The 27559-nt window shown below is 51.0% G+C and overlaps 1 protein-coding gene across 1 annotated transcript; it reads left to right on the top strand.

Annotated features, from left to right (window-relative positions):
* On the top strand, nt 1-27449 carry LOC144500864 (kazal-type serine protease inhibitor domain-containing protein 1-like). The gene is made up of 5 exons (XM_078224337.1): nt 1-167; nt 10516-11128; nt 18093-18253; nt 19761-19908; nt 26922-27449. Exons 2-5 carry the CDS (start codon nt 10627-10629, stop codon nt 26996-26998), a joined length of 888 nt encoding a protein of 295 aa, XP_078080463.1. The 5' UTR covers nt 1-167; nt 10516-10626; the 3' UTR covers nt 26999-27449.
* Nucleotides 27450-27559: the final 110 nt, after the last annotated feature.

Here is a 27559-nt window from a genome sequence, read left to right as displayed (position 1 = left end):
GGTTAAAGAGCGAGCGGAGTCCGGAGCTGGAGTCACATTTCATTCGGGTTGCAGTCTGTGCTGCTGAACTCACTTCCCTCCTGATCTCAGTGACAGGGCTGGGTCACAATGTCCCTTCCAGGAGCTGCTGCAGTGGGTTATTAAGCGGAGCGATTCCACAGGTTAAGGTAAGACTCAGTGAGCGGGGCTGGGGTCTAAAGCCAGTGACTCAGAGCCCCTGTGAGAGCTGTGCCGCTTACTGAGCTCTCCACAACAGGCGGCTGTGTGAGCTAGTGTGAGCATCTCAGTAAGCCACTGAGTGCTCCATCCGGATCCCTCAACCCAGAGCAACACACACCCTCACACAGACACACACCCTCACACATACACCCTCACACAGAGACAGACACACACCCAGACACCCTCACACAGACACACACCCTCACACATACACCCTCACACAGAGACAGACACACACCCAGACACCCTCGCACAGACACACACACCCTCACACATACACCCTCACACAGAGACAGACACAGACACCGTCACATACACACCCTCACACAGACACACACACACACACCCTCACACAGAGACAGACACAGACACCCTCACATACACACAGGCACACACTTACACAAATACACTCACACCCTCACAAAGAGACAGAAACACAGACCCTCACACACAGACTCACATACGCACCCTCACACACACACTTATACATGCTCACACAGACACACACACAGAGCCTCTCTCACACACACATGCTCACACACACACACCCTTACACAGACACAGACATGCACAGACACACACACCCTCACACAGACACACGCATATATAGACTCTCACACACACACACACACCCTCACACACATACCCTCACACACACATCCTCACACAGACAGACACATGCACACACAGATACACACAGATGCATTCACACACATACATTCACACATACTTAAACAGACACACACAGACTCATATACACACACGCTCACACAGACACATAGACACACACTGAGACACACATACACACACAGACTCACAGGGTCTCAGACACACACACAGTTTTCAATGTTCTCATTCGCCTACTCTCAAATAGCCCTGTTCTGATGTTCCCAGTCTCTCTTGATAACTTTTCATTTAAAACACTGACATTTGCTGCAGATGCCTGCCTTCAGCGCATTCTCTTTCTCACTCAGCCTCTCACTCTCTCTATCCTGTATTTTCTATCCCACTCTATCTCTCTCCATGTCTCTCTCTCTCCCTACGTCTGTCTGTCTCCCTCTCTCTGTCTGTCTGTCTCTCTCTCTGTCTGTCTGTCTCTCTCTGTCTGTCACCCTCATTCTCGATTGACATTCAAAGGGTTAACTTAGCGTAAGTCCTTTTATTCAGATGGTAAAATGAACAACATTTGAAATGTCCCGTGTAAGTTACAGCATCAATAACAAGTTTTATAGTTTAATGTTGGTGACATTAATCATACACTATCATAGAATCCAGACCTGCTAAGACTCGCATTCCAACCATTATCTTGTAATTGAGTTTGTGTCTATATATGACCTGTGTGTGAAACAAATCCTGCACTCACCTTGATGAAGGGGCAGCGCTCCAAAAGCTCGTGCTACCAAATAAACCTGTTGGACTTTAACCTGGTGTTGTGAGATTACTTACTGTGCCTATCCCAGTCCAACGCCGGCATCTCCACATCATAGAATCCTACAGTGCAGAGGGAGGCCACTCAGCCCATTATGCCTGCCCCGACCATAATCCCACCCAGGTCCTATCCCCATAACCACCCATATTAACTCTGCAATATTTGAAATAGTAATCAAACTCAGGAATGTTATTTTAGAAAGTGGTGTTTACCTATCTCTGTAAACTCCTTCAAACCTGCAAACCCCACTTGAGTGCAGAGTGTTCCTCCAGTGCTGGCACCTTCAGTATTCCCATTCCTCCCACAGGGAGAATCCAGGGAACTTCCTATCAGATTGTCCGTCCCTCAGTAGTAGCTGTGACTCCTCATTCCCTCAGGGCACCGGGAGTCCGGGACCTCCATCTGCCTCAGGAAAGAAATGTGTTAACATAGAACATAGAAAGCCACAGCACAAACAGGCCCTTCGGCCCACAAGTTGCGCCGATCACATCCCCACCTCTAGGCCTATCTATAGCCCTCAATCCCATTAAATCCCATGTACTCATCCAGAAGTCTCTTAAAAGACCCCAACGAGTTTGCCTCCACCACCACCGACGTCAGCCGATTCCACTCACCCACCACCCTCTGAGTGAAAAACTTACCCCTGACATCTCCTCTGTACCTACCCCCCAGCACCTTAAACCTGTGTCCTCTCGTAGCAACCATTTCAGCCCTTGGAAATAGCCTCTGAGAGTCTACCCTATCCAGACCTCTCAACATCTTGTAAACCTCTATCAGGTCACCTCTCATCCTTCGTCTCTCCAGGGAGGAGAGACCAAGCTCCCTCAACCTATCCTCATAAGGCATGCCCCCCAATCCAGGCAACATCCTTGTAAATCTCCTCTGCACCCTTTCAATGGCTTCAACATCTTTCCTGTAATGAGGTGACCAGAACTGCGCGCAGTACTCCAAGTGGGGTCTAACCAGGGTCCTATAAAGCTGCAGCATTATCTCCCGACTCCTAAACTCAATCCCTCGATTAATGAAGGCCAGTACGCCGTACGCCTTCTTGACCGCATCCTCCACCTGCGAGGCCGATTTAAGAGTCCTATGGACCCGGACCCCAAGGTCCTTCTGATCCTCTACACTGCTAAGAATGGTACCCTTCATATTATACTGCTGCTTCATCCCATTGGATCTGCCAAAATGGATCACCACACACTTATCCGGGTTGAAGTCCATCTGCCACTTCTCCGCCCAGTCTTGCATTCTATCTATGTCTCGCTGCAACTTCTGACATCCCTCCAAACTATCCACAACACCACCTACCTTGGTGTCGTCAGCAAACTTACCAACCCATCCCTCCACTTCCTCATCCAGGTCATTTATGAAAATGACAAACAGCAAGGGTCCCAGAACAGATCCCTGGGGCACTCCACTGGTCACTGACCTCCATGCAGAGAAAGACCCCTCCACAGCCACTCTCTGCCTTCTGCAGGCAAGCCAGTTCTGGATCCACAAGGCAACAGCCCCTTGGATCCCATGCCCTCTCACTTTCTCAAGAAGTCTTGCATGGGGGACCTTATCGAACGCCTTGCTGAAGTCCATATAGACCACATCCACCGCTCTTCCTTCGTCAATGTGTTTGGTCACATTTTCAAAGAACTCAACCAGGCTCGTAAGGCACGACCTGCCCTTGACAAAGCCGTGCTGACTACTTTTGATCATACTAAACTTCTCTAGATGATCATAAATCCTGTCTCTCAGGATCCTCTCCACCAACTTACCAACCACTGAGGTTAGACTCACCGGTCGGTAATTTCCCGGGCTGTCCCTGTTCCCTTTCTTGAATATAGGGACCACATCTGCAATCCTCCAATCCTCCGGAACCTTTCCCGTCTCCATCGACGATGCAAAGATCATCGCCAAAGGCTCCGCAATCTCCTCCCTCGCCTCCCACAGTAACCTGGGGTACATCCCATCCGGTCCCGGCGACTTACCAACCTTGATGCCATTCAATAGTTCCAACACATCCTCTTTCTTTATGTCCACATGCTCGATCCTTTCTGTCCACCGCAAACCAGCAGTACAACCACCCAGATCCCTTTCCACCGTGAATACCGAGGTAAAGTATTCATTAAGCAGCTCCGCCATTTCTAACGGTTCCGCACAAACTTTTCTCCCTTCACCTTTTAAGGGTCCTATGCCTTCACATCTCATCCTTTTACTCTTGACATATTTGTAGAAAGCCTTGGGATTCTCCTTAATCTTACCCGCCAAGGCCTTCTCATGACCCCTTCTCGCTCTCCTAATTTCCTTCTTAAGCTCCTTCCTACATCCCGTATACTCCTCTAAATCCTTAACACCTCCTAGCTCTCTGAACCTTCTGTACGCCTCTCTTTTCTTATTCACCAGGTTCATCACAACCTTCGTGCACCACGGTTCCCGTACCCTACCAACACCCCCCTGTCTCATCGGAACGTTGTCATGCAGAGCTCCAGACAAACATTATTGTGTTGTGGACAATAAACAGGGGACACTGGAGCAGGAGTGGGAAATGGAGTCACAAGGTAGACATGAATGTTTGGCAAGATTAGGGGTTAACTGGCAAAGTTTGGCAGGTGGGGTTGGAGATATGGGGAGAAGGTGGGCGATGAGGGATATGGGGAGAAGGTGGGTGGGGAATGAGGGATATGGGGATAAAGAGAGTAAGTGGAATTGGGGGATAAAGAACTATAGAATCATAAAAACACAGAAAATGGGAGTAGGAATAGGCCATTCGGCTCTTCAAGCCTGCTCCACCATTCAGTACATTCAACATGAGTGATCATGGCTCATCCTCCATGTTGATGCCACACTCCCACATTCTCCCCATACCCCTTGGTGCCTTTAGAGTCTAGAAATCTATTTCCTCCTTAAATATATTCAGTGATTTGGCATCCACAGCTTTCTGTGGTAGAAAATTCCACAGCTTCACCACCCTCTGAGTGAAGAGGTTTCTCCTCGTCTCAGTCCTACATGGCACTTGCCGTATCCTGAGACTATGATTCCTTGTTCGAGACCCTCCAGCCAGACGAACCAGCATTCCTGCATTCAATCCATTCAGCCCTGTCAGAATTTTATACCTTTCAATGAGATCCCCTCTCACTCTACTAAACTGCAGTGAATACCGGCCCAGTCGACACAATCTATCCTCATAGGACAATGCTGCCATCCCAGGAATCAGTCTGGTGAACATTCACTGCTCTCCCTCTATGGCAAGTATATCCTTTCTTAGATAAGGAGACCAAAACTCTACACAATACTCCAGGTGCGGTCTCCCCAAGGCCCTGTACAACTACAGTAATGATGTGGAGATGCCGGCGTTGGACTGGGGTGAACACAGTAAGAGTTTTAACAACACCAGGTTAAAGTCCAACAGGTTTATTTGGTAGCAAATACCATAAGTTTTCGGAGCGCTGCTCCTTCGTCAGATGGAGTGGAAATGTGCTCTCAAACAGGGCACAGAGACACAAAATCAAGTTACAGAATACTGATTAGAATGCAAATCCCTACAGCCAGCCAGGCCTTAAAGGTACAGACAATGTGGGTGGAGGGAGCATTAAGCACAGGTTAAAGAGATGTGTATTGTCTCCAGACAGGACAGCCTGCAAGTCCAGGAGGCAAGCTGTGGGGGTTACTGATAATGTGACATAAATCCAACATCCCGGCACGGTAGCACAGTGGTTAGCACTGCTGCTTCACAGCTCCAGGGACCTGGGTTCGATTCCCGGCTTGGGTCACAGTCTGTGTGGAGTTTGCACATTCTCCTCGTGTCTGCATGGGTTTCCTCCAGGTGCTCCGGTTTCCTCCCAGAGTCCAAAGATGTGCGGGTTAGGTTGATTGGCCATGCTAAAATTGCCCCTTAGTGTCCTGGGATGCATAGATTAGAGGGATTAGTGGGTAAAATATGTAGGGATATGGGGGTAGGGCCTGGGTGGGATTGTGGTCGGTGCAGACTCGATGGGCCGAATGGCCTCTTTCTGTACTGTAGGGTTTCTATGATTTCTATGATCCCGGTTTAGGCCGTCCTCATGTGTGCAGAACTTGTCTGCAGTAACCAACTGCAGTGAGACATCCTTGCTCCTGAACTCAAATCCTCTTACAATGAAGGCCAATGGTTACATTTGCCTTCCTAGCTGCTTGCTGTAGCCGAATACTTGCTTTCATTGACTGGTGTACAAGGACACCCAGATCCCTTTCTACAACCACATTTCCCAATCTATCAGCATGTGGGGAGACGGTGGGTGGGTGGTGGGGATGGGCGATATGGAGATTAGGTGAGTGGCTGGGGATGGGGGATATGAGGAAAAGGTGGGTGGGCGAATGGATTGTTAACTGCTCTCATGGAATGGGTTTTAATTAAAGGATACAGAAAGACTGGAGATGGTGCAGAGAAGATTTACAAGGATGATATCAGAAATGTGTGGGTATCAATCATCAGGAAAAGATCAACAGCCTGCCTCTCTATCCTCTTGAACTGAGAAGGCTGAGGGGGTGACCTAACATACAATGTGGAGATGCCGGCATTGGACTGGGGTAAGCACAGTAAGAAGTCTCACAACACCAGGTTAAAGTCCAACAGGTTTATTTGGTAGCACAAGCTTTCGGAGTCTCGCTCCTTCAGCAGGTGAATCACCTGAACAAGAAGGTTCTCACCTTCTTGTCTTGATGTATTGTGGTCAGCAGTGTGAGTGTGAAATCCAGTCCTATCCAGAAGCTTCTGAATATCTGATGGTAATCAAACACACACACTGCTTTCTTTGCTTCTCTCCTCTAACACTGATTGGCACCCAAGCTCCAAAGGGTTAATGTGACAGTGAGGTGTGCGCACAGTGTGGAGACTATAGTCTCCGCTCATTGGTATAGGGACTGGATGTTCTGTCCATTCAGACATTGATGTCTCTGTTTCGAATTCATACAATAAGCTCATGTGGGTCTCACACTAAACAGGTGGTGGAACCTGGGTGCCATCTGGTTCTACCTGCTTAGCTGTGTAAAATGATTCAAACCTGGCAAATAAAACAATAGTATTCATTGCAAAGCAAACAAGAAGGGAAGAAACAGTCACTGAGAGAGACAGAGAGAGATAGAGACAGGGAGAGAGAGAGACAAGGAGGGAGAAAGAGGGAGAGAGAAACAGATAGAAAGAGGGAGACATCTTTGGGTAAGCGTTCTCCAAGGCAGCCTTCATGACACACGACAGCGCAGAGTCGCTGAGCAGAGCCTGATAGCCAAGTTCCGCACACATGAGGACGGCCTCAACCGGGATCTTGGGTTCATGTCACACTATCTGTAACGACTTGTCTGGGCTTGCAAAATCTCACTAACTGTCCTGTCTGGAAACAATACACATCTCTTTAACCTGTGCTTAACGCTCTCTCCACTCACATTGTCTGTACCTGTAAAGACTTGATTACCTGTAAAGACTCGCATTCCAACCATTATTTTGTAAATTGAGTTTGTGTCTTTATATGCCCTGTTTGTGAACAGAACTCCCACTCACATGATGAAGGAGCAGTGCTCTGAAAGCTTGTGGCTTGTGCTACCAAATAAACCTGTTGGACTTTAACCTGGTGTTGTGAGACTTCTTAACAGAAAGAAATGAACAGACATATAGAGGGAGAGACAAATTAAAATACATATTTCATCCCTGAATATTGGCAGGAAATTCAGCTGGGAATCAAATCCCTTCTCCCCAATCCTAAACGCATCTTCCTCTCGTTTCCCCATCTTAGCCGATATTCTTACTGTTCCCTCCAATGATGTTCTGTATTCAGCACCTTCATTACCCCCTCAACAGAAAATTCTCAATCGCTCAGTTCTTGCTAATTACTGCCCCATCTCCAGACTCCCGTTCCTCAGCGCTATCCTTCAATTTGTTGCCCTGTGCCACTGCCACTCTGCTGAAATGGCTCTTTACAAAGTCACAAACTACAACCCGCATTCTCTTTGTTTCCCAGTCCCTCTTCTCTCTCTCCGCTGCATTCTCTCTCTCTGGTATTTCTGGGGAGGAGTTACTGAGCGCAGAGAGGGAAATCAGTTCATGAGGTTTCTCACTCTGCTGTCTGACTGCCATCATGATGTCTGAGGATGTTTTGCAAGGGTTTGTGAGATTGAGAAGTGTTTTGGAAGGAAAAAATGTGGCAGACAGCCTGTAGCCTGAGATCCTCAGTTTCCAGTCTGAGATGGCCCAGATTCTGGGAGAGTTTCCCACAGGATAAGGGTCAGTTTGAGGACAGTGAATCAAACATTGCTCCTTGCTGCATCAATGTCTCCCTTCTTGTTTGAATGTTGATGCCTCAAATAATTGACTATTCCCCACGGGTGAATCCAGATGTCAAGGGTCAGAGGGCTGCTCATCCATGGACAATATCTTAGGCCAGACTAATCCTGCCTTTCGCCAATATTCATCAGCACAGATCACAGGACAGCGATAAGGAGTAGCAATGCTGATGGGTGACTAACTCTGCGCTCAGAGACACAAAGCCCCAGTGAAGCTGCTCCAGTAGCGACATTATCAGAAAATAGAGCACATTCAGAGATTGTCCACGTCCCAACTCAACCTGTCCTGGGGGTGTTTGATGGGGACAGTGTAGAGGGAGTTTACTCTGTATCTAACCCCGTGCTGTACCTGTCCTGGGAGTGTTTGATGGGGGACAGTGTAGAGGGAGCTTTACTCTGTATCTAACCCCGTGCTGTACCTGTCCTGGGAGTGTTTGATGGGGGCAGTGTAGAGGGAGCTTTACTCTGTATCTAACCCCGTGCTGTACCTGTCCTGGGAGTGTTTGATGGGGGACAGTGTAGAGGGAGCTTTACTCTGTATCTAACCCCGTGCTGTACCTGTCCTGGGAGTGTTTGACAGGGACAGTGTAGAGGGAGCTTTACTCTGTATCTAACCCCGTGCTGTACCTGTCCTGGGAGTGTTTGATGGGGGCAGTGTAGAGGGAGCTTTACTCTATATCTAACCCCGTGCTGTACCTGTCCTGGGAGTGTTTGATGGGGGCAATGTAGAGGGAGCTTTACTCTGTATCTAACCCCGTGCTGTACCTGTCCTGGGAGTGTTTGATGGGGGACAGTGTAGAGGGAGCTTTACTCTGTATCTAACCCTGTGCTGTACCTGTCCTGGGAGTGTTTGACAGGGACAGTGTAGAGGGAGCTTTACTCTGTATCTAACCCCGTGCTATACCTGTCCTGGGAGTGTTTGACAGGGACAGTGTAGAGGGAGCTTTACTCTGTATCTAACCCCGTGCTATACCTGTCCTGGGAGTGTTTGACAGGGACAGTGTAGAGGGAGCTTTACTCTGTATCTAACCCCGTGCTGTACCTGTCCTGGGAGTGTTGATGGGGTCAGTGTAGAGGGAGCTTTACTCTGTATCTAACCCCGTGCTGTCCCTGTCCTGGGATTGTTTGATGGGGACAATGTAGAGGGAGCTTTACTCTGTATCTAACCCCGTGCTGTACGTGTCCTGGGAGTGTTTGATGGGGGTCAGTGTAGAGGGAGCTTTACTCTGTATCTAACCCCGTGCTGTACCTGTCCTGTGAGTGTTTGATGGGGACAGAGTAGAGGGAGCTTTACTCTGTATCTAACCCCGTGCTGTACCTGTCCTGGGAGTGTTTGATGGGGACAGTGTAGAGGGAGCTTTACTCTGTATCTAACCCCGTGCTGTACCTGTCCTGGGAGTGTTTGATGGGGACAGTGTAGAGGGAGCTTTACTCTGTATCTAACCCTGTGCTGTATCTGTCCTGGGAGTGTTTGATGGGGACAGTGTAGAGGGAGCTTTACTCTGTATCTAACCCTGTGCTGTATCTGTCCTGGGAGTGTTTGATGGGGACAGTGTAGAGGGAGCTTTACTCTGAATCTAACCCCGTGCTGTACGTGTCCTGGGAGTGTTTGATGGGGACAGTGTAGAGGGAGCTTTACTCTGAATCTAACCCCATGCTGTACCTGTCCTGGGAGTGTTTGATGGGGACAGTGTAGAGGGAGCTTTACTCTGAATCTAACCCCATGCTGTACCTGTCCTGGGAGTGTTTGATGGGGACAGTGTAGAGGGAGCTTTACTCTGTATCTAACCCCGTGCTGTACGTGTCCTGGGAGTGTTTGATGGGGACAGTGTAGAGGGAGCTTTACTCTGAATCTAACCCCATGCTGTACCTGTCCTGGGAGTGTTTGATGGGGACAGTGTAGAGGGAGCTTTACTCTGTATCTAACCCCGTGCTGTACCTGTCCTGGGAGTGTTTGATGGGGACAGTGTAGAGGGAGCTTTACTCTGTATCTAACCCCGTGCTGTACCTGTTCTGGGAGTGTTTGATGGGGACAGTGTAGAGGGAGCTTTACTCTGTATCTAACCCCGTGCTGTACCTGTCCTGGGAGTGTTTGATGGGGACAGTGTAGAGGGAGCTTTACTCTGTATCTAACCCCGTGCTGTACCTGTCCTGGGAGTGTTTGATGGGGACAGTGTAGAGGGAGCTTAGTGAGTTGGTTTTATCACCTCTTAGCACATTCTTCCTAAATGCATTCTGCTTGCTGGATTGAGTGAGGTCAGTGATTGAAGGAAACGGGTAGGTGGGTGAAGATCTCATTGGAGTCACAGATAGAATTTTACAGCAGAGAAAGAGGCCCTTCAGCCCATCATGTCTGTGCTGGCTATCAAGGACTGACCTATTCTAATCACATTTTCCAGCACTTGCTCTGGAGCCGTGTATATATAGCATTTCAACTGCTCATCTGAATGCTTCTTAAATGTTGTGAGGGTTCCCGTCTCCACCACCCTCAGGCAGTGGGGTTATTAAGGGATGGAGTTACAGATCTCCCCGTGTCTAAGCCGTGTTTCTCGATTGTTTTTCAGGTGCCGAGCAGCAGGATCATGGTGCTGGAGTGAAGGAGCTCAAACTCCGAGGAATATCCAGGAAGCGACTGGGGGGCTGAGCTTGTTGAAAGGGTTTGTAGAAAGGCAGCAATGATGAGATCAGGCAATCTGTCCCCTCTCTGCTGTCCAGTTCTCCTGCTGAGTGTCAGCTGGACTGTGCTGCTGACAGTCTGGACCACTGCAGATGCCATGGAGTTTGTGCACCGAGGGTGGCACAGGTTATTGGAGGAAGGGGAGGGTTGCTCTCAGTGTGAGTTAGAGCAGTGCCTCACTCCGCAGGGGTGCCTCGCCGGGCTGGTGAGAGACTCCTGCGACTGCTGCTGGGAGTGCGGCAACATTGAGGGGCAGATCTGTGACCTGGACAACAGTAACCATTTCTACGGTCAATGCGGAGAGAATCTAGAGTGTAGGCTTGAGCTGGGGGACCTGAGGCAGGGGGAGGTCCCCGAACCCCAGTGCGTGTGCCAGTCCAACCAGGCCGTGTGCGGCTCCAATGGACAGACCTATCCACACATCTGCAAGTTCCAGGAGGCTGCCAATGGCAATGAAACTTTGAACATCACCCTGACACATGAGGGACCCTGTGAAGGAGGTAAGAAAAGGGGAGTGGGGAGAGAAGGTTCTTATATCTGGGGAGGGGAGAATCAATGTGTACTGGAGTGAGGGGGACATCTTTCTGAGCACATACAGAAGGCAGCAGGGAAGAAGCTGTTCTTGAGTCGGTTGGTACGTGACCTCAGACTTTTGTATCTTTTTCTTGACGGAAGAAGGTGGAAGAGAGAATGTCCGGGGTGTGTGGGGTCCTTGATTATGCTGGCTGCGAAGAAGTGTAGACAGACTCAATGGATGGGAGACTGGTTTGTGTGATGGATTGGGCTTCATTCACAGCCCTTTGTAGTTTCTTGTGGTCTTGGGCAGAGCAGGAGCCATACCAAGCTGTGATACAACCAGAAAGAATGCTTTCTATGGTGCATCTGTAGAAGTTGGTGAGAATCATAGCGGACATGCCGAATTTCCATCGTCTTCTGAGAAAGTAGAGGCATTTGGTGGGCTTTCTTAACTATAGTCTCACCTGATGAAGGAGCAGTGCTCCGAAAGCTCCTGATTCCAAATAAACCTGTTGGACTTTAACCTGGTGTTGTGAAATTTCTTACTCTTCTTACCCACGTTTAATGAACTTGTTGGAGATTTTTGGGGATATTTCTTGTAGCATTGGTAAAGGAGAGCCAGTGGATGTGGAGGGCATGGGATTGAAATATCGGATTGAGAATTGGTTAACAGACAGAAAACAGAGAGTAAGAATAAATGGGTTATTCTCTGGGTCTCAGGCTGTTACTCAGGGGGTATCGCAAGCACAGTGCTGGGGCCACAACTGTTCACAGTTTTTTAACAAGCGGGATGTGGGGACCAGTTATAATATTTCCAGATTTGCTGATTGAGAGGGAGGTTGTGAGGAGGTTGCAAGAGGCTTCTCGAGGACTCGGACAGGTTTAGTAAATGGGCTAGAAGTTAGCAGGTGGAATATAGTGTGAATAAGTCTGAAGTTATTCACTTTGGTAGAAAAAAAGAGAATGGTAGAATATTTCTGAAATAGTGTGAGGTTGGTTAGTGTCCAAAAAGACCTGAGTGTCCTTGTTCATGAATCACTAAATGTTGGCGTGTACAGTTTGAGTCCCCTTATCTAAGGAAGGATTTAATTGCCACAGAGGGAGTGCACAGAGGTTCACCAGACTGGGTTTTTGGGATTGTTTTATGAGCAGAGAGTGAGGAGATTGGGCCTGTGTTCTCCAGAGTTTCCAAGAATGAGGAGTAACCTCAATGTAAGTTACAAAATTCTTCCAGGCTATAACACGGGGATGTAGAGTTATTTCTCTGGCTGGTGACTCTAAAACAAGGGGACATAATCCTAGGATTAGGGGTGGGTCATTTAAGACTGAGATGAGGAGGAATTCCTTCACCCAGAGTTGGGGAATCTTTGCAATCTTCTTTGGAATGGGCTATTGAGTGTGCTCAAGACAGAAACAGATAGATTCCTGGAGAGTATGGGGTTAATGCGGGAAAGTGGTATTGGTGTAGATGACCAGCCATGATCCATTTGAAAGGTGGAGCAGGTTGGATGGGCTGAATGGCCTACTCCTGTTCCTATGTTCAACCCCAGGACCTTCTGACCCAGGGTGAGAGTTTTACCCACTGAGCCAGACTGACAGGCTCTGCGAGATTTCCCCCTTGGTCTATGTTGGGTTGATACTTTCCATGTCCTCCAACCACTCCTGTAGATTGCAGGCCTGCCCTACATAAACCTTGCATTCGGGGACAGGTTATTGGTGAGGCTGGAAGGGCAGAGTGGGCGAGAGCAAGAAACCAACCAACCAATTCCCAGCATGAAACCGGGGAGGTTTCAACCACTGACCCACCTGAATAAACCTCCTGACCAAACTCAGGAGGCGATCAAAGGAACGTTGACAGGCTGAGTGAGTGGACAAAATGGTGACGGATCGTATTCAATGTGGTGACCTGAGGAAGGGGGGTCAGAATAGTTCTGAAGTGACACAAAGCTGAGAACTGGAGATGAACAGAGATTTGGAAGATCAGCGACAGAACTCACAAAGTTTCTGGACAGGTACAACCACCGGTTAAAAAACAAACAGCCTTGATTCCGAGAGCAGAGAAGCTCAGGCAGAGGGAGTGACGGTGTTACTGAGCTCTGCTCACACCAGACTGTGGAGTAAGTCTGCATTTCTGGACAGCACAACTCAGGGAGCAGATATTGGTCTTGGAGGGGACACAGTGTAGATTCAGCAGAATGATCACAGGGTTTAAAGGGTTAAATTATAAGGAGCAGTTGCAGAGACCAGGCCGGTATTCCCCTGAGTTTCAGAGATTAGGGGGATGTTCTCATTGAGGTGTTTGCGATAATTAAAGGAGTGAATCGGGTGGACAGAGAGAATCTGTTTCCTCTGGTGGGAGGAGTCCTGAACATGGGGGGCAGAAGCTTAAAATTCAAGCCAGGCCGTGATGTCAGGAAGCATTTCTTCACACAATGGGGAAGTGTAGATCAGCCTTAAGATGATGGAATAGTGGGATAGTCTGGAGGGGCTGAATGGTTGATATCCATGTTTCAACCTCCCAAATATCCCAGATCCATTTCCAAAGTAAAGTTAGCGAATGTCACTCCAATATTCAGAAAGGAAGGGAGAGAGAAAACAGGGAATTATAGACCAGTAAGCTTAACATTGGTAGTGGGGAAAATTCTCAAATCCAATAGAAATAGAAACCCTACAGTGCAGAAGGAGGCCATTCGGCCCATCGAGTCTGCACCGACCACAATCCCACCCAGGCCCTACCCCCACATATTTACCCGCTAATCCCACTAACCTACGCATCACAGGACTCTAAGGGGCAATTTTTAACCTGGCCAATCAACCTAACCCGCACATCTTTGGACTGTGGGAGGAAATGGGAGCACCCGGAGGAAACCCACGCAGACACGAGGAGAAAGTGCAAACTCCACACAGACAGTGACCCGAGCCGGGAATCGAACCCAGGACCCTGGAGCTGTGAAGCAGCAGTGCTAACCACTGTGCTACCGTGCCGTTATTAAGGACTTTATAGCGGAGCATTTAGAAAGCAGTGGCAGGATCAGACAGAGTCAGCATGGATTTATGAAGAGGAAATCATGTTTGACAAATCTGTTGGAATTCTTTGAAGATGTAACTAGTAGAATTGACAAGGGGGAGCCAGTCGATGTGGTATATTTGTACCTTCAGAAAGTGTTTGACAAAGTCCCTCGCAAGAGATTATCGTGCAAGATTAAAGCGCATGAGATTGGGGGAAGTGTATTGAGATGGATAGAAAACTGGTTGGCAGAGAGGAAACAAAGAGTAGGAATTAATGGGTGCTTTTCAAATTGGCAGGCAGTAACTAGTGGGGTGCCACAGGGATCGGTGCTGGGACCCCAGCTATTCACAATATATATTAATGATTTAGATGAGGGAACAAAATGAACATCTCAAAGTTTGCAGATGATACCAAGTTGGGTGGGAGGGTGAACTGTGACGAGGATGCAGAGATCCTTCAGCATGATCTGGACAGGTTGGGTGAGTGGGCTAATCAATGGCAGATGCAGTATAATTTGGATAAATGTGAGGTTATTCACTTTGGAAGCAAAAACAAGGCGGCAGATTACTACCTGAATGGGTGTAAATTGGGAGAGGGGAGTGTGCAGCGGGACCTGGGTGTCCTTGTGCACCAGTCGCTGAAGGTAAGCATGCAGGTGCAGCAGGCGGTAAAGAAGGCAAATGGTATGTTGGCCTTCATTGCGAGAGGTTTCGAGTACAGGAGCAGGGATGTGTTGTTGCAATTATGATGTGGAGATGCCGGCGTTGGACTGGGGTAAACACAGTAAGAAGTCTCACAACACCAGGTTAAAGTCCAACAGGTTTATTTGGTAGCACAAGCTTTCGGAGTCTCGCTCCTTCATCAGGTGAGTGAGGACTTGTGTTCACAAACAGGGCATATATAGACACAAACTAAATTTACAAGATAATGGTTGGAATGTGAGTCTTTACAGATAATCAAGTCTTAAAGGTACAGGCAATGTGAGTGAAGAAAGGGTTAAGCACAGGTTAAAGAGACGTGTATTGTCTCTAGCCAGGACAGTTAATGAGATTTTGCAAGCCCAGGCAAGTCATGGGGGTTACAGATAGTGTGACATGAACCCAAGATCCTGGTTGAGGCCATCCTCATGTGTGCGGAACTTGGCTATCAGTTTCTGCTCAGCGATTCTGCGTTGTCGTGTGTTGTGAAGGCCACCTTGGAGAACGCTTACCCGAAGCTCAGAGGCTGAATGCCTGTGACTGCTGAAGTGTTCCCCAACAGGAAGAGAACAGTCTTGCCTGGTGATTGTCGAGCGGTGTTCATTCATCCGTTGTCGTAGCGTCTGTATGGTTTCCCCAATGTACCATGCCTCGGGACATCCTTTCCTGCAGCGTATCAGGTCGACAACATTGGCCGAGTTGCAAGTGTATGTACCGTGTATCTGGTGGATGGTGTTCTCACGTGAGATGATGACATCCGTGTCATCTGAAGGTACACAAGGCCAACACATCCTGTGTCACTGATAGCCAAGTTCCACACACATGAGGACGGCCTCAACCAGGATCTTGGGTTCATGTCACACTGTCTGTAACCCCCATGACTTGCCTGGGCTTGCAAAATCTCACTAACTGTCCTGGCTGGAGACAATACACATCTCTTTAACCTGTGCTTAACCCTCTCTCCACTCACATTGTCTGTACCTTTAAGACCTGATTACCTGTAAAGGCTCGCATTCCAACCATTATCTTGTAAATTGAGTTTGTGTCTGTATATGCCCTGTTTGTGAACACAAGTCCTCACTCACCTGATGAAGGAGCGAGACTCCGAAAGCTTGTGCTACCAAATAAACCTGTTGTTCTTTAACCTGGTGTTGTGAGACTTCTTACTGTTGTTGCAATTATACAGGGCCTTGGTGAGGCCACACCGAGTGTATTGTGTGCTGTTTTGGTCTCCTTTTCTGAGGAAGGATGTTCTTGCTCTCGAGGGAACGCAGCGAAGGTTTATCAGGCTGATTCCGGGGATGGTGGGACTGATATACGAGGAGAGATTGACCAGGTTAGGACTGTTTTCGCTGGAGTTCAGACGAATGAGGTAGGGGGAGCTCAGAGTTATAAAATTCTAACAGGACCAGACAGGGTAGATGCAGGGAGGATGTTCCTGATGGTGGGGGAGTCCAGAACCAGGGGTCACAGTCTGAGGTTGAGGGTAGGCCATTTAGGACGGAGGTGAGGAGACATTTCTTCACTCAAAGAGCGCTGAGCCTGTGGAATTCATTACCACAGGAAGTAGTTGATGCCAAAACATTGAATGTATTCAAGAGGCGGCTGGATATAGCACTTGGGGCGAATGGGATCAAAGGTTATGGGGAGAAAGCAGGATTAGGCTATTGAGTTGGATGATCAGCCATGATCGTGATGAATGGTGGAGCAGGCTCGAAGGGCCGAATGGCCTCCTCCTGCTCCTATCTTCTATGTTTCTATGTTTCTATGTATCTGTGTAAAGTGACTTCCCAGCTGTTGCTGGAATGGGTTTTAACGATATTCTTCAAGAGTTCATTAGTTTTATGAGTGTTTTTAAAGGAAGGAATTTGACAGGCAAACTGTCCCCCCACCCCCTCATCCATAGCTCAAAATCCTCTCTCTCTGACTCCAGCCAAAGGGCCTCCAGTTCCAAATGTGTCTTCCTGGAGTTTCGGCATCATTCCAGGGAATCAGTACGGAAAAGCAAATGTGTTCTCAAGATGGAGAGTGGTGGAGAGGGGAGGGGGAATCAGACGCCTGCGATTTCTGTCGTTACTCTGCCCCCAGTGACAAGCGGGTTCCATTAGGGTAACACACACATTGTCATTCTCCAAAACTGCATCAAATCACAGAAACACCCGACCTGTTTCCATCATAACACATTCCACCTTCTCATCACGCTCTGTGTGAAGCAGCCTCTGCTTTCATAAGGATCAGGGCTTGGGCCATTCCATCCCTCGAGGCTTTCCCTCAAGGCCATCAGATGGTTCATGTCCTCATGACCTCATATCCTTCGATACAGGTGCCAAATCCTTCAGTCAACCATTGACCAGAAATTCAACTGGACTCACCACATAAAGACAGTGGCTACAAGAGCAGGTCAGAGACTAAGAATACTGCGAGTAACTCACCTCCTGACACCCCAAAGCCTGTCCACCATCTACAAGGCACAACTCAGGAGTGTGATGGAATACTCCCCACTTGCCTGGGTGGGTGCAGCTCCAACAACACTCAAGAAGCTCAACACCATCCAGGACAAAGCAACCCGCTTGGCTGGCACCACATCTACAAACATCCACTCCCCCCACCCCCAACGCTCAGTAGCAGCAGTGTGTACTATCTACAAGGTGCATTGCAGCAATTCACCAAAGATCCTTAGACAGCACCTTCCAAACCCACCAGCACTTCCATCTAGAAGGACAAGGGCAGCAGATACATGGGAACACCACCACCTGCAAGTTCCCCTCCAAGCCACTCACCATCCTGACTTGGAAATATATCGCCATTCCTTCGCAGTCGCTGGGTCAAAATCCTGGAATTCTCTCCCTAACAGCATTGTGGGTCAACCCACAGCAGATGGACTGTGGCACTTCAAGAAGGCAGCTCACCACCACCTTCTCAAGGGCAACTAGAGATGGGCAATAAATGCTGGCCAGCCAGCGACGCCCATGTCCAAGAAAATAGGTCAGCAGAATTAGTTCAGCTCATTATTGTTGGTTCTGATTCAGACTGGATGCTTCAGTCACCATCAATCACTGGCTCTGTGCATCATCCAGCTCTTCCTCGATCTCCCTCAGCATCCTGCTCCTAACTCAATAATGAATGATGCTGTAACTGTTTCAATTCTCTAAACGGGCCCAGCTGCTGAGAGTTTGGATTTGCTGTCGAAATGTGAACCCATTGTTCCCAACATATCGATCTTGACCCTTTCTCTCTCAGTCCCTCAGATTATATCTCCTCCCTTCAACATCTGGAATACCACTGGAGAAGATGTCATTTTTGGGTGTGAGATCTTTGCTTATCCAATGGCGGCCATCGAATGGCGCAAAGATGGGGTGGAAACATTCCTGCCGGGTGATGACCCTCACATCTCTGTCCAGGTACCTACCTCACTGACAGAGAATTGTAGACACTTCAAACTGCCACAGGCAATTCCAGACATTCCCTAACAGTCAATACTTAACAACATGAGAATCAGACAATGATTGGGTGAGGGATGGATATTATAAATTGCTGGATGTAAACTTGGATTTAAGGTTTTCCAAAGACATTCCTCTTTTTCAGTCTCCAGTATAACCAACCCTAAACACACACTCCCATCAGGGATTCTCTGTCTGTCTCAGCCTTGAACATACTTAATGACCCGGCTTCTACAGCCCTTTGTGATAAAGAATTCCACAGATTCACTCCCCTCTGAGAGAAGAAATCTCTCCCCATCTCCGTCTGAAATGGGTGACCCCCTCACTCTGAAATTGTGCCCTCTGGTCCCAGACTCTCCCACAAAGGGAAACAACCTCTCAGCATCGACTCTGTCAAGCCCCCCGAGAATCCGATATGTCTCAATAAGGTCATCTCTCATCCTTCTAAACTCCAGTGAGTACAGACCCAACCTACTCAACCATGAGAAAACCCCTCCCTATCCGGGATCAACCTCATGAAGCTTCTCTGGACTGCCTCCAATGCCAATACATGTTTCCTTAGATAATGCGACCAAAATTGTTCACAGTATTCCAGGTGTGGTCTAATTAATTGCATAGTTTTAATAAGTCTTCCTTATTTTTATACTCCATTTCTTTTGAAATAAATACGAACATTCCATGTCCCTTCCCTATTATCTGCTAAACTCACATGCCAGATTTTTGTGATTTATGCATGAGGATCTCCAATCCCTCTGTGCTGCAGCTTTCTGCAGTCTTTCTCCATTGAAATAATATTCAGCTCCTTTATTCTTCCTACCAAAGTGCAGAACTTCACATTTTCCTACATTATATTCCATCTGCTAACTTCTTGCCCACTCACCTAACCTGTCTATATCCCTCTGTAGACCCTGTGTGTCATCCTCACCAACTGCTTTCTTAGCTATTTTTGTGACATCCACAAACTTGGCAATAGTACATTCACTTTCCTCGCCCAAGTCATTAATATATGTTATAAATAATTGTGTCCTCCAGCACTGATCCCTGAGGCACTCCACTAGTTACAGGTTGCCACCCTGAAAATGCCCCTCTTATCAAAGTTCTCAGTTAGCCAATCCTCTATCTGTGTTAATATACTACCCCCAACAACATGGGCTCTTATCTTACTGAATAGCCACATACACAGCATAGTCCTCACGTACACAGCATAGTCCTCACGTACACAGCATAGTCCTCACGTACACAGCATAGTCCTCACGTACACAGCATAGTCCTCACGTACACAGCATAGTCCTCACGTACACAGCATAGTCCTCACGTACACAGCATAGTCCTCACGTACACAGCATAGTCCTCACGTACACAGCATAGTCCTCACGTACACAGCTTGGTCCTCACGTACGTACCGTTGTCTTCAGGTACACTCTGTTGTGCTGCGAACTCTAACTCTCTGGGATCATTTTATTGGCAGTTTCGAGGAGGACCGTTTAAATACGAAGTGACTGGCTGGCTCCAGATCCAGGAAATTCGCAGCACGGATTCCGGAGTGTACCATTGCTGCGCTCGGAACAAGCTGGGAGAGGTGTCAGCAGCAGCCAACCTGACAGTCATCTCGCCAGGTAAGAGAGAGTGGAATTGACCAACAATTGGGGTCAGCACGGTGGCACAGTGGTTAGCACTGCTACCTCATAGTGCCAGGGACCCGGGGCAGCACGGTGGCACAGTGGTTAGCACTGCTACCTCATAGCGCCAGGGACCCGGGGCAGCACGGTGGCACAGTGGTTAGCACTGCTACCTCATAGCGCCAGGGACCCGGGGCAGCACGGTGGCACAGTGGTTAGCACTGCTGCCTCACAGCGCCAGGGACCCGGGGCAGCACGGTGACACAGTGGTTAGCACTGCTACCTCATAGTGCCAGGGACCCGGGGCAGCACGGTGACACAGTGGTTAGTGCTGCTGTCTCATAGTGCCAGGGACCCGGGGCAGCACGGTGACACAGTGGTTAGCGCTGCTGTCTCATAGTGCCAGGGACCCGGGGCAGCACGGTGGCACAGTGGTTAGCGCTGCTGCCTCACAGCGCCAGGGACCCGGGGCAGCACGGTGACACAGTGGGTTAGTGCTGCTGACTCACAGTGCCAGGGACCCGGGGCAGCACGGTGGCACAGTGGTTAGCACTGCTACCTCATAGTGCCAGGGACCCGGGGCAGCACGGTGACACAGTGGTTAGTGCTGCTGTCTCACAGTGCCAGGGACCCGGGGCAGCACGGTGGCACAGTGGTTAGCACTGCTACCTCATAGTGCCAGGGACCCGGGGCAGCACGGTGACACAGTGGGTTAGTGCTGCTGTCTCACAGTGCCAGGGACCCGGGGCAGCACGGTGGCACAGTGGGTTAGTGCTGCTGTCTCACAGTGCCAGGGACCCGGGGCAGCACGGTGGCACAGTGGTTAGCACTGCTACCTCATAGTGCCAGGGACCCGGGGCAGCACGGTGACACAGTGGTTAGTGCTGCTGTCTCACAGTGCCAGGGACCCGGGGCAGCACGGTGGCACAGTGGTTAGCACTGCTACCTCATAGTGCCAGGGACCCGGGGCAGCACGGTGACACAGTGGGTTAGTGCTGCTGTCTCACAGTGCCAGGGACCCGGGTCAGCACGGTGACACAGTGGTTAGTGCTGCTACCTCATAGTGCCAGGGACCCGGGGCAGCACGGTGGCACAGTGGTTAGTGCTGCTGTCTCACAGTGCCAGGGACCCGGGGCAGCACGGTGACACAGTGGGTTAGTGCTGCTGTCTCACAGTGCCAGGGACCCGGGTCAGCACGGTGACACAGTGGTTAGTGCTGCTACCTCATAGTGCCAGGGACCCGGGGCAGCACGGTGGCACAGTGGTTAGTGCTGCTGTCTCACAGTGCCAGGGACCCGGGGCAGCACGGTGGCACAGTGGTTAGTGCTGCTGTCTCACAGCACCAGGGACCCGGGGTGGTACAGTGGTTAGCACTGCTGCTTCACAGCGCCAGGGACCCGGGGTGGCACAGTGGTACAGTGGTTAGCACTGCTGCCTCACAGTGCCAGGGACCCGGATTCGATTCCCGGCTCGGGTCACTATCTGTGTGGAGTTTGCACATTCTCCCCGTGTCTGCGTGGGTTTCCTCCGGGTGCTCCAGTTTCCTCCCACAGTCCAAAAGACGTGCTGGTTTGGGTGCATTGACGCAAACAGGCGCCGGAGTGTGGCGACTAGGGGATTTTCACAGTAACTTCATTGCAGTGTTAATGTAAGCCGACTTGTGACACTAATAAATAAACTTTAACTTTAACAACAGTGAGTAGATTGTGGCGAATGGAGAATTGGATCCGACTCCCTGCTACACCATCACAGAATGATTCAACCTAGCCAGAGGCCATTCGGCCCATCATATCTGGGCCAGATCTCTTACATCTGTTAGGGCAGTGGGGGCAGATTCAGTAATAACTTTCAGAGGGGACTGAGCTAAGTCCATGAAGGGCGATAGGGAAAGCACAGAGGCAATAGGATTAATTTGAGGCTCTTTCACAAACATAAATGCCGGTTTTACAACCTCGCTCGGGCAAGGCTCATAAAATCCCGCCCGAGGCCAACAGAGAATTCTGGAAATCTCACCCGCCCCATGCCGGTAAAATTCCAGCCAAGAACTAGCTTTCTGTGCTGCCTGACGAGTGAGTGGGAATGGAGGGATACAAAAGAATGGTCTAGTTTGGACCAGGGGGCGGCGCGGGCTTGGAGGGCCGAAGGGCCTGTTCCTGTGCTGTATTGTTCTTTGTTCTTTGCGTCACCTTTGCGGCACGGTAGCACAGTGGTTAGCACTGCTGCTTCACAGCTCCAGGGTCCCGGGTTCGATTCCCGGCTCGGGTCACTGTCTGTGTGGAGTTTGCACATTCTCCTCGTGTCTGCGTGAGTTTCCTCCGGGTGCTCCGGTTTCCTCCCACAGTCCAAAGATGTGCGGGTTAGGTTGATTGGCCAGGTTAAAAATTGCCCCTTAGAGTCCTGGGGTGCGTAGGTTAGAGGGATTAGTGGGTAAATATGTGGGGGTAGGGCCTGGGTGGGATTGTGGTCAGTGCAGACTCGATGGGCCGAATGGCCTCCTTCTGCACTGTAGGGTTTCTATGATTTCTATGATATTGGAAGCAGGGAGTTGCTGCCCTCTCTCTAACCCAGGGGCAGTCAATGAAGTATAGAATCTATACTGCCACCTGGATCAAATATCCATAATTCGAGGGACCTTTACACTGTTCAGTTTAGTAATGATACTCACTTCACCCTCTCCTTATTGACATGGGGACAGGAGGAGGCCATTCAGCCCCTCTTCTACCATTCAGTCAAGATCCTGCCTGATCTTTATTTCAATCCCGTTTATCCAGCTTCGCTCCATATTCCTCGATCTCCTCTCCCAATAAAATTCCTTTGGTCCCAGTCCTGAGCAATCCAATTGGCCTCCAATGTCCACAGGTTTCAGTGTGTGAGAGGGTTCCAGATTTCCACTGAACCTTCATCTCAGAAAAAAGCTCCATAACCAACCTGGGGGACACTGATCAGAGCTCATCAAACCATGGGTGGACTGTTCCTGGTGGGGGTGGGGTGCGGGGGAAAGAGGGGTGTGGGGGTGGTGTGAGAGGGGTGGGGCTGATGTGGGAGGGGTGGGAATAGTGTCTTGGGAAGATTGTAGGAGCCATGTCAGATTGGCTGTGTGCCCCATCACTGGGAAATGTTACTGATGGTGGATTGGAATTGTCTGCCCAAACTCGGCAGCGGGACAGTTTCCAGATGTTTAGGCTCCACTAACGGCCAATTACATCTAATTGTTGGGGGCCTCCCATTGGCAACACAGGGTGTGGGGAAAAGCAGCACTTCGAGCAGAACAATATCCCCAGCACTGCTCCCCCGGCACACACCCCCTCACACCCCCTCACACCCCCTCACACCTCCTCACACCTCCCCCCGGCTCACACCCCCTCACACCCCCTCACACCCCCTCACACCCCACCACACCCCCTCACACCCCCTCACACCTCCCCCCGGCACACACCCCCTCACACCCCCTCACACCCCCTCACACCTCCCCCCGGCTCACACCCCCTCACACCCCCTCACACCCCCTCACACCCCACCACACCCCCTCACACCCCCTCACACCCCCTCACACCCCACCACACCCCCTCACACCCCCTCACACCCCCTCACACCTCCCCCCGGCACACACCCCCTCACACCCCCTCACACCCCCTCACACCCCACCACACCCCCTCACACCCCCTCACACCTCCCCCTGGCACACACCCCCTCACACCCCCTCACACCCCCTCACACCCCCTCACACCTCCCCCCGGCACACACCCCCTCACACCCCCTCACACCCCCTCACACCCCCTCACACCCCCTCACACCCCCTCACAGCTCCCCCCGGCACACACCCCCTCACACCCCCTCACACCCCCTCACACCCCCTCACACCCCCTCACACCTCCCCCCGGCACACACCCCCTCACACCCCCTCACACCTCCCCCCGCACACACCCCCTCACACCCCCTCACACCCCCTCACAGCTCCCCCCGGCACACACCCCCCCACAACCCCCCACACCCCCTCACACACCCTCACACCCCCTCACAACCCCTCACAACCCTCACAACCCCTCACACCCCCTCACACCCCCTCACAGCTCCCCCGTCACACCCCCTCACACCCCCTCACACCCCCTCACAACCCCTCACACCCCCTCACACCCCCTCACACCCCCTCACACCCCCTCACAGCTCCCCCCGGCACACACCCCCTCACACCCCCTCACACCCCCTCACACCCCCTTACACCCCCTCACAATCCCTCACACCCCCTCACAACCCCTCACACCCCGTCACACCCCCTCACACCCCCTCACAGCTCCCCCCGGCACACACCCCCTCACACCCCCCCACACCCCGTCACACCCCCTCACACCCCCTCACAGCTCCCCCCGGCACACACCCCCTCACACCCCCTCACACTCCCTCACAACCCCTCACACCCCCTCACAACCCCTCACACCCCGTCACACCCCCTCACACCCCCTCACAGCTCCCCCCGGCACACACCCTCTCACACCCCCTCACACCCCGTCACACCCCCTCACACCCCCTCACAGCTCCCCCCGGCACACACACCCTCACAGCTCCCCCGGCACACACCCCCTCACACCCCCTCACACCCCCTCACACCCCGTCACACCCCCTCACACCCCCTCACACACCCTCACACACCCTCACAGCTCCCCCCGGCACACACCCCCTCACACCCCCTCACACCCCCTCACAGCTCCCCCCGGCACACACCCCCCTCACAGCTCCCCCCGGCACACACCCCCTCACAGCTCCCCCCGGCACACACCCCCTCACAGCTCCCCCCGGCACACACCCCCTCACACCCCCTCACACCCCCTCACAGCTCCCCCCGGCACACACCCCCTCACAGCTCCCCCGGCACACACCCCCTCACACCCCCTCACACCCCCTCACACCCCGTCACACCCCCTCACACACCCTCACAGCTCCCCCCGGCACAGACCCCCTCACACCCCCTCACACCCCCTCACACCCCCTCACAGCTCCCCCCGGCACACACTCCCTCACACCCCCTCACACCCCCTCACACCCCCTCACAGCTCCCCCCGGCACACACCCCCCTCACAGCTCCCCCCGGCACACACCCCCCTCACAGCTCCCCCGGCACACAGCCCCTCACACCCCCTCACACCCCGTCACACCCCCTCACACCCCCTCACACCCCCTCACACCCCCTCCCACCCCGTCACAACCCCTCACACCACCTCACACCCCCTCACACCACCTCCCACCCCGTCACACCCCCTCACACCCCGTCACACCCCCGTCACACCCCGTCACACCCCCTCACACCCCGTCACACTCCCTCACACTCCCTCACACCCCGTCACACTCCCTCACTCCCCCTCACACCCCCTCACACCCCGTCACACCCCCTCACACCCCCTCACAGCTCCTCCGGCTCACACCCCCTCACACCCCCCCCCACACCCCTCACACCCCCTCACCCACCGGGGGCCACGAGGCTCCAGCTTGGCTCCAGATTGGCCACAACCCGGTGATGCAGTTGAGCTTCCTGCCTCTGATTGGACCCAGTAAGAGTTTTAACAACAAATACCAAATAAACCTGTTGGACTTTAACCTGGTGTTGTTAAACTCTTACTGTGTTCACCCCAGTCCAACGCCGGCATCTCCACATTCTGATTGGACCAACAGTGACCCCGAGGGCAGTGACCTGATTGGCTGCTGTCTGTAGAGTTCCTGATGAGGTTCTATAGGCGAGCCGCTTCGCCTCCTGCTGGTAATCTCACAGCACTACCATCCAGACACCCAGAGGACACAGGTTCAAATCCCACCACAGCAACTGGTGAAATTTAAATACAGGGCGGCACGGTAGCACAGTGGTTAACACTGTTGCTTCACAGCTCCAGGGACCTGGGTTCGATTCCGGCTCGGGTCACTGTCTGTGCGGAGTTTGCACATTCTCCTCGTGTCTGCGTGGGTTTCCTCCGGGTGCTCCGGTTTCCTCCCACAGTCCAAAGATGTGCGGGTTAGGTTGACTGGCCAAGCTAAATTGCCCCTTAGTGTCGCGGGATGTGTAGATTAGAGGGATTAGCGGGTAAATATGTAGGGATACGGGGATAGGACCTGGGTGGGATTGTTGTCGGTGCAGACTCGATGGGCCGAATGGCCTCTTTCTGCACTGTAGGGTTTCTATTCTATTCTTCTATAACTCATAAACCTGAAATTATAAAGCTAGTCTGAGTAATGGTGACCATGAAACTATCAGCAATTGTTGTAAAAAAAACCCATCTGGTTCACTAATGCCCTTTAGGGAAGGAAATCTGCCGTCCTTACCCAGTCTGGCCTACATGTGACTCCAGAGCCACAGCAATGTGGTTGACTCTGAAATGCCTCTGAACAAGCCACCGAGTGCAAGGACAACAGGTAAAGTCGCCATCGTTCCAGATGATCACAGGTTAGTCTCCCCTCTGAGAGGGAGAGCTGACAGGCAGTGATTTAACCTGAGGATCACCACACCTCGGGCAAGGGGCAAGGTCGAGAAGGTGGGGCCCATCATGAGTAACCTCAGCCAGTACAGGAATTGAACCCACGATGTTAGCATCGTTCCGCATCACCAACCGGCCATTCAGACAACTGAGCTAGCTGACCCCTCCAACAAATGCTGACCGAGCCAGCAACACCCACATCCCTGAGAGAACAGAAGCTGCTGAGCCATCAGCCTGATCAATAAAGTTCCTCGTACCTTTGTATCTCTCCCCTCTCACCTTAAACCTATGCCCTCTCGTTTTAGACTCCCCTACCTTTGGGAAAAGATATTGGCTATCTCGCTGATCTGTGCCCCTCATTATTTTATAGACCTCTATAAGATCACCCCTCAGACTCCTACACTCCAGAGAAAAAAGTCCTAGTCTATTCAGCCTTTCTCTCTCTACAGATCTGTCTGACCCGCTGAGTATTTCCAGCATCTTCTGTTTTTAGTTGAGGTTTGCGGGCGGTAATTTCTATTTTATAATACTCTCGTTGTTTCTGTCTTTCAGACCAGGCGGGTAAGTTGGAGACACCGTGGAGAGAGTCTCAGCCTTTAGTCGAGGAATACTCTGATGACTATTACTGAGAACCGGATAAACACCAGGTGTGGAGTAACCAGCGCATCGAGGGATAGCGCAGCCCCAGCAGGGTGCGGCAATGAATCCGACTCAAATGTGATAGAATCCACCAGATAATGATTGTATCACACTTGCACCCTCTCTCTCTCTGTTAGTCCAGTCACACACCTGGTTTTGTAATGGTTTCTTCAGCTAACGAGTTAAATGCGTTGAATCAGATGTTGCCAGCTGGTTGACCCTTTCACATCAGCTGTTTTTTACGTATCCAATGTTGAGTGTGAGACTGAGTTAGGAGCTACGTCCTGTACACATTGAGATAGGTCTCACTGAAAGATCTCCCTGAATCCCCCCCCCCCCCCATCTCTCCACAAAAACTAACTCTCTCAATTATTTTTATGGAACCCTTTTGTTCTGATTGGATAATAACTGATACTTTAATTAAAGGATTGTTCTTTCATTTCCCTGAGTCCTATTTTGTTCCTCTCGACATGAGAAACTGATTTAACATTTATCCTGCAGCTGAACTTTGCCAGCATTTATTGCCCATCCCTAATTGCCCACTGAGAAGG

Source organism: Mustelus asterias, chromosome 11, assembly GCF_964213995.1.
Source record: "Mustelus asterias chromosome 11, sMusAst1.hap1.1, whole genome shotgun sequence".
Lineage (NCBI taxonomy): Eukaryota > Metazoa > Chordata > Chondrichthyes > Carcharhiniformes > Triakidae > Mustelus > Mustelus asterias.
This window is presented reverse-complemented; position numbering and strand designations above follow the sequence as displayed.

Bases quoted from the DNA above. Each gene is read 5' to 3' on its own strand.
- LOC144500864 (XM_078224337.1), top strand. From the start codon at position 10,627: ATGATGAGATCAGGCAATCTGTCCCCTCTCTGCTGTCCAGTTCTCCTG. The intron at 11,129-18,092 runs GTAAGAAAAGGG...TTTCTCTCTCAG, and splicing joins TGAGGGACCCTGTGAAGGAG to TCCCTCAGATTATATCTCCT. The intron at 18,254-19,760 runs GTACCTACCTCA...TTTTATTGGCAG, and splicing joins ACCCTCACATCTCTGTCCAG to TTTCGAGGAGGACCGTTTAA.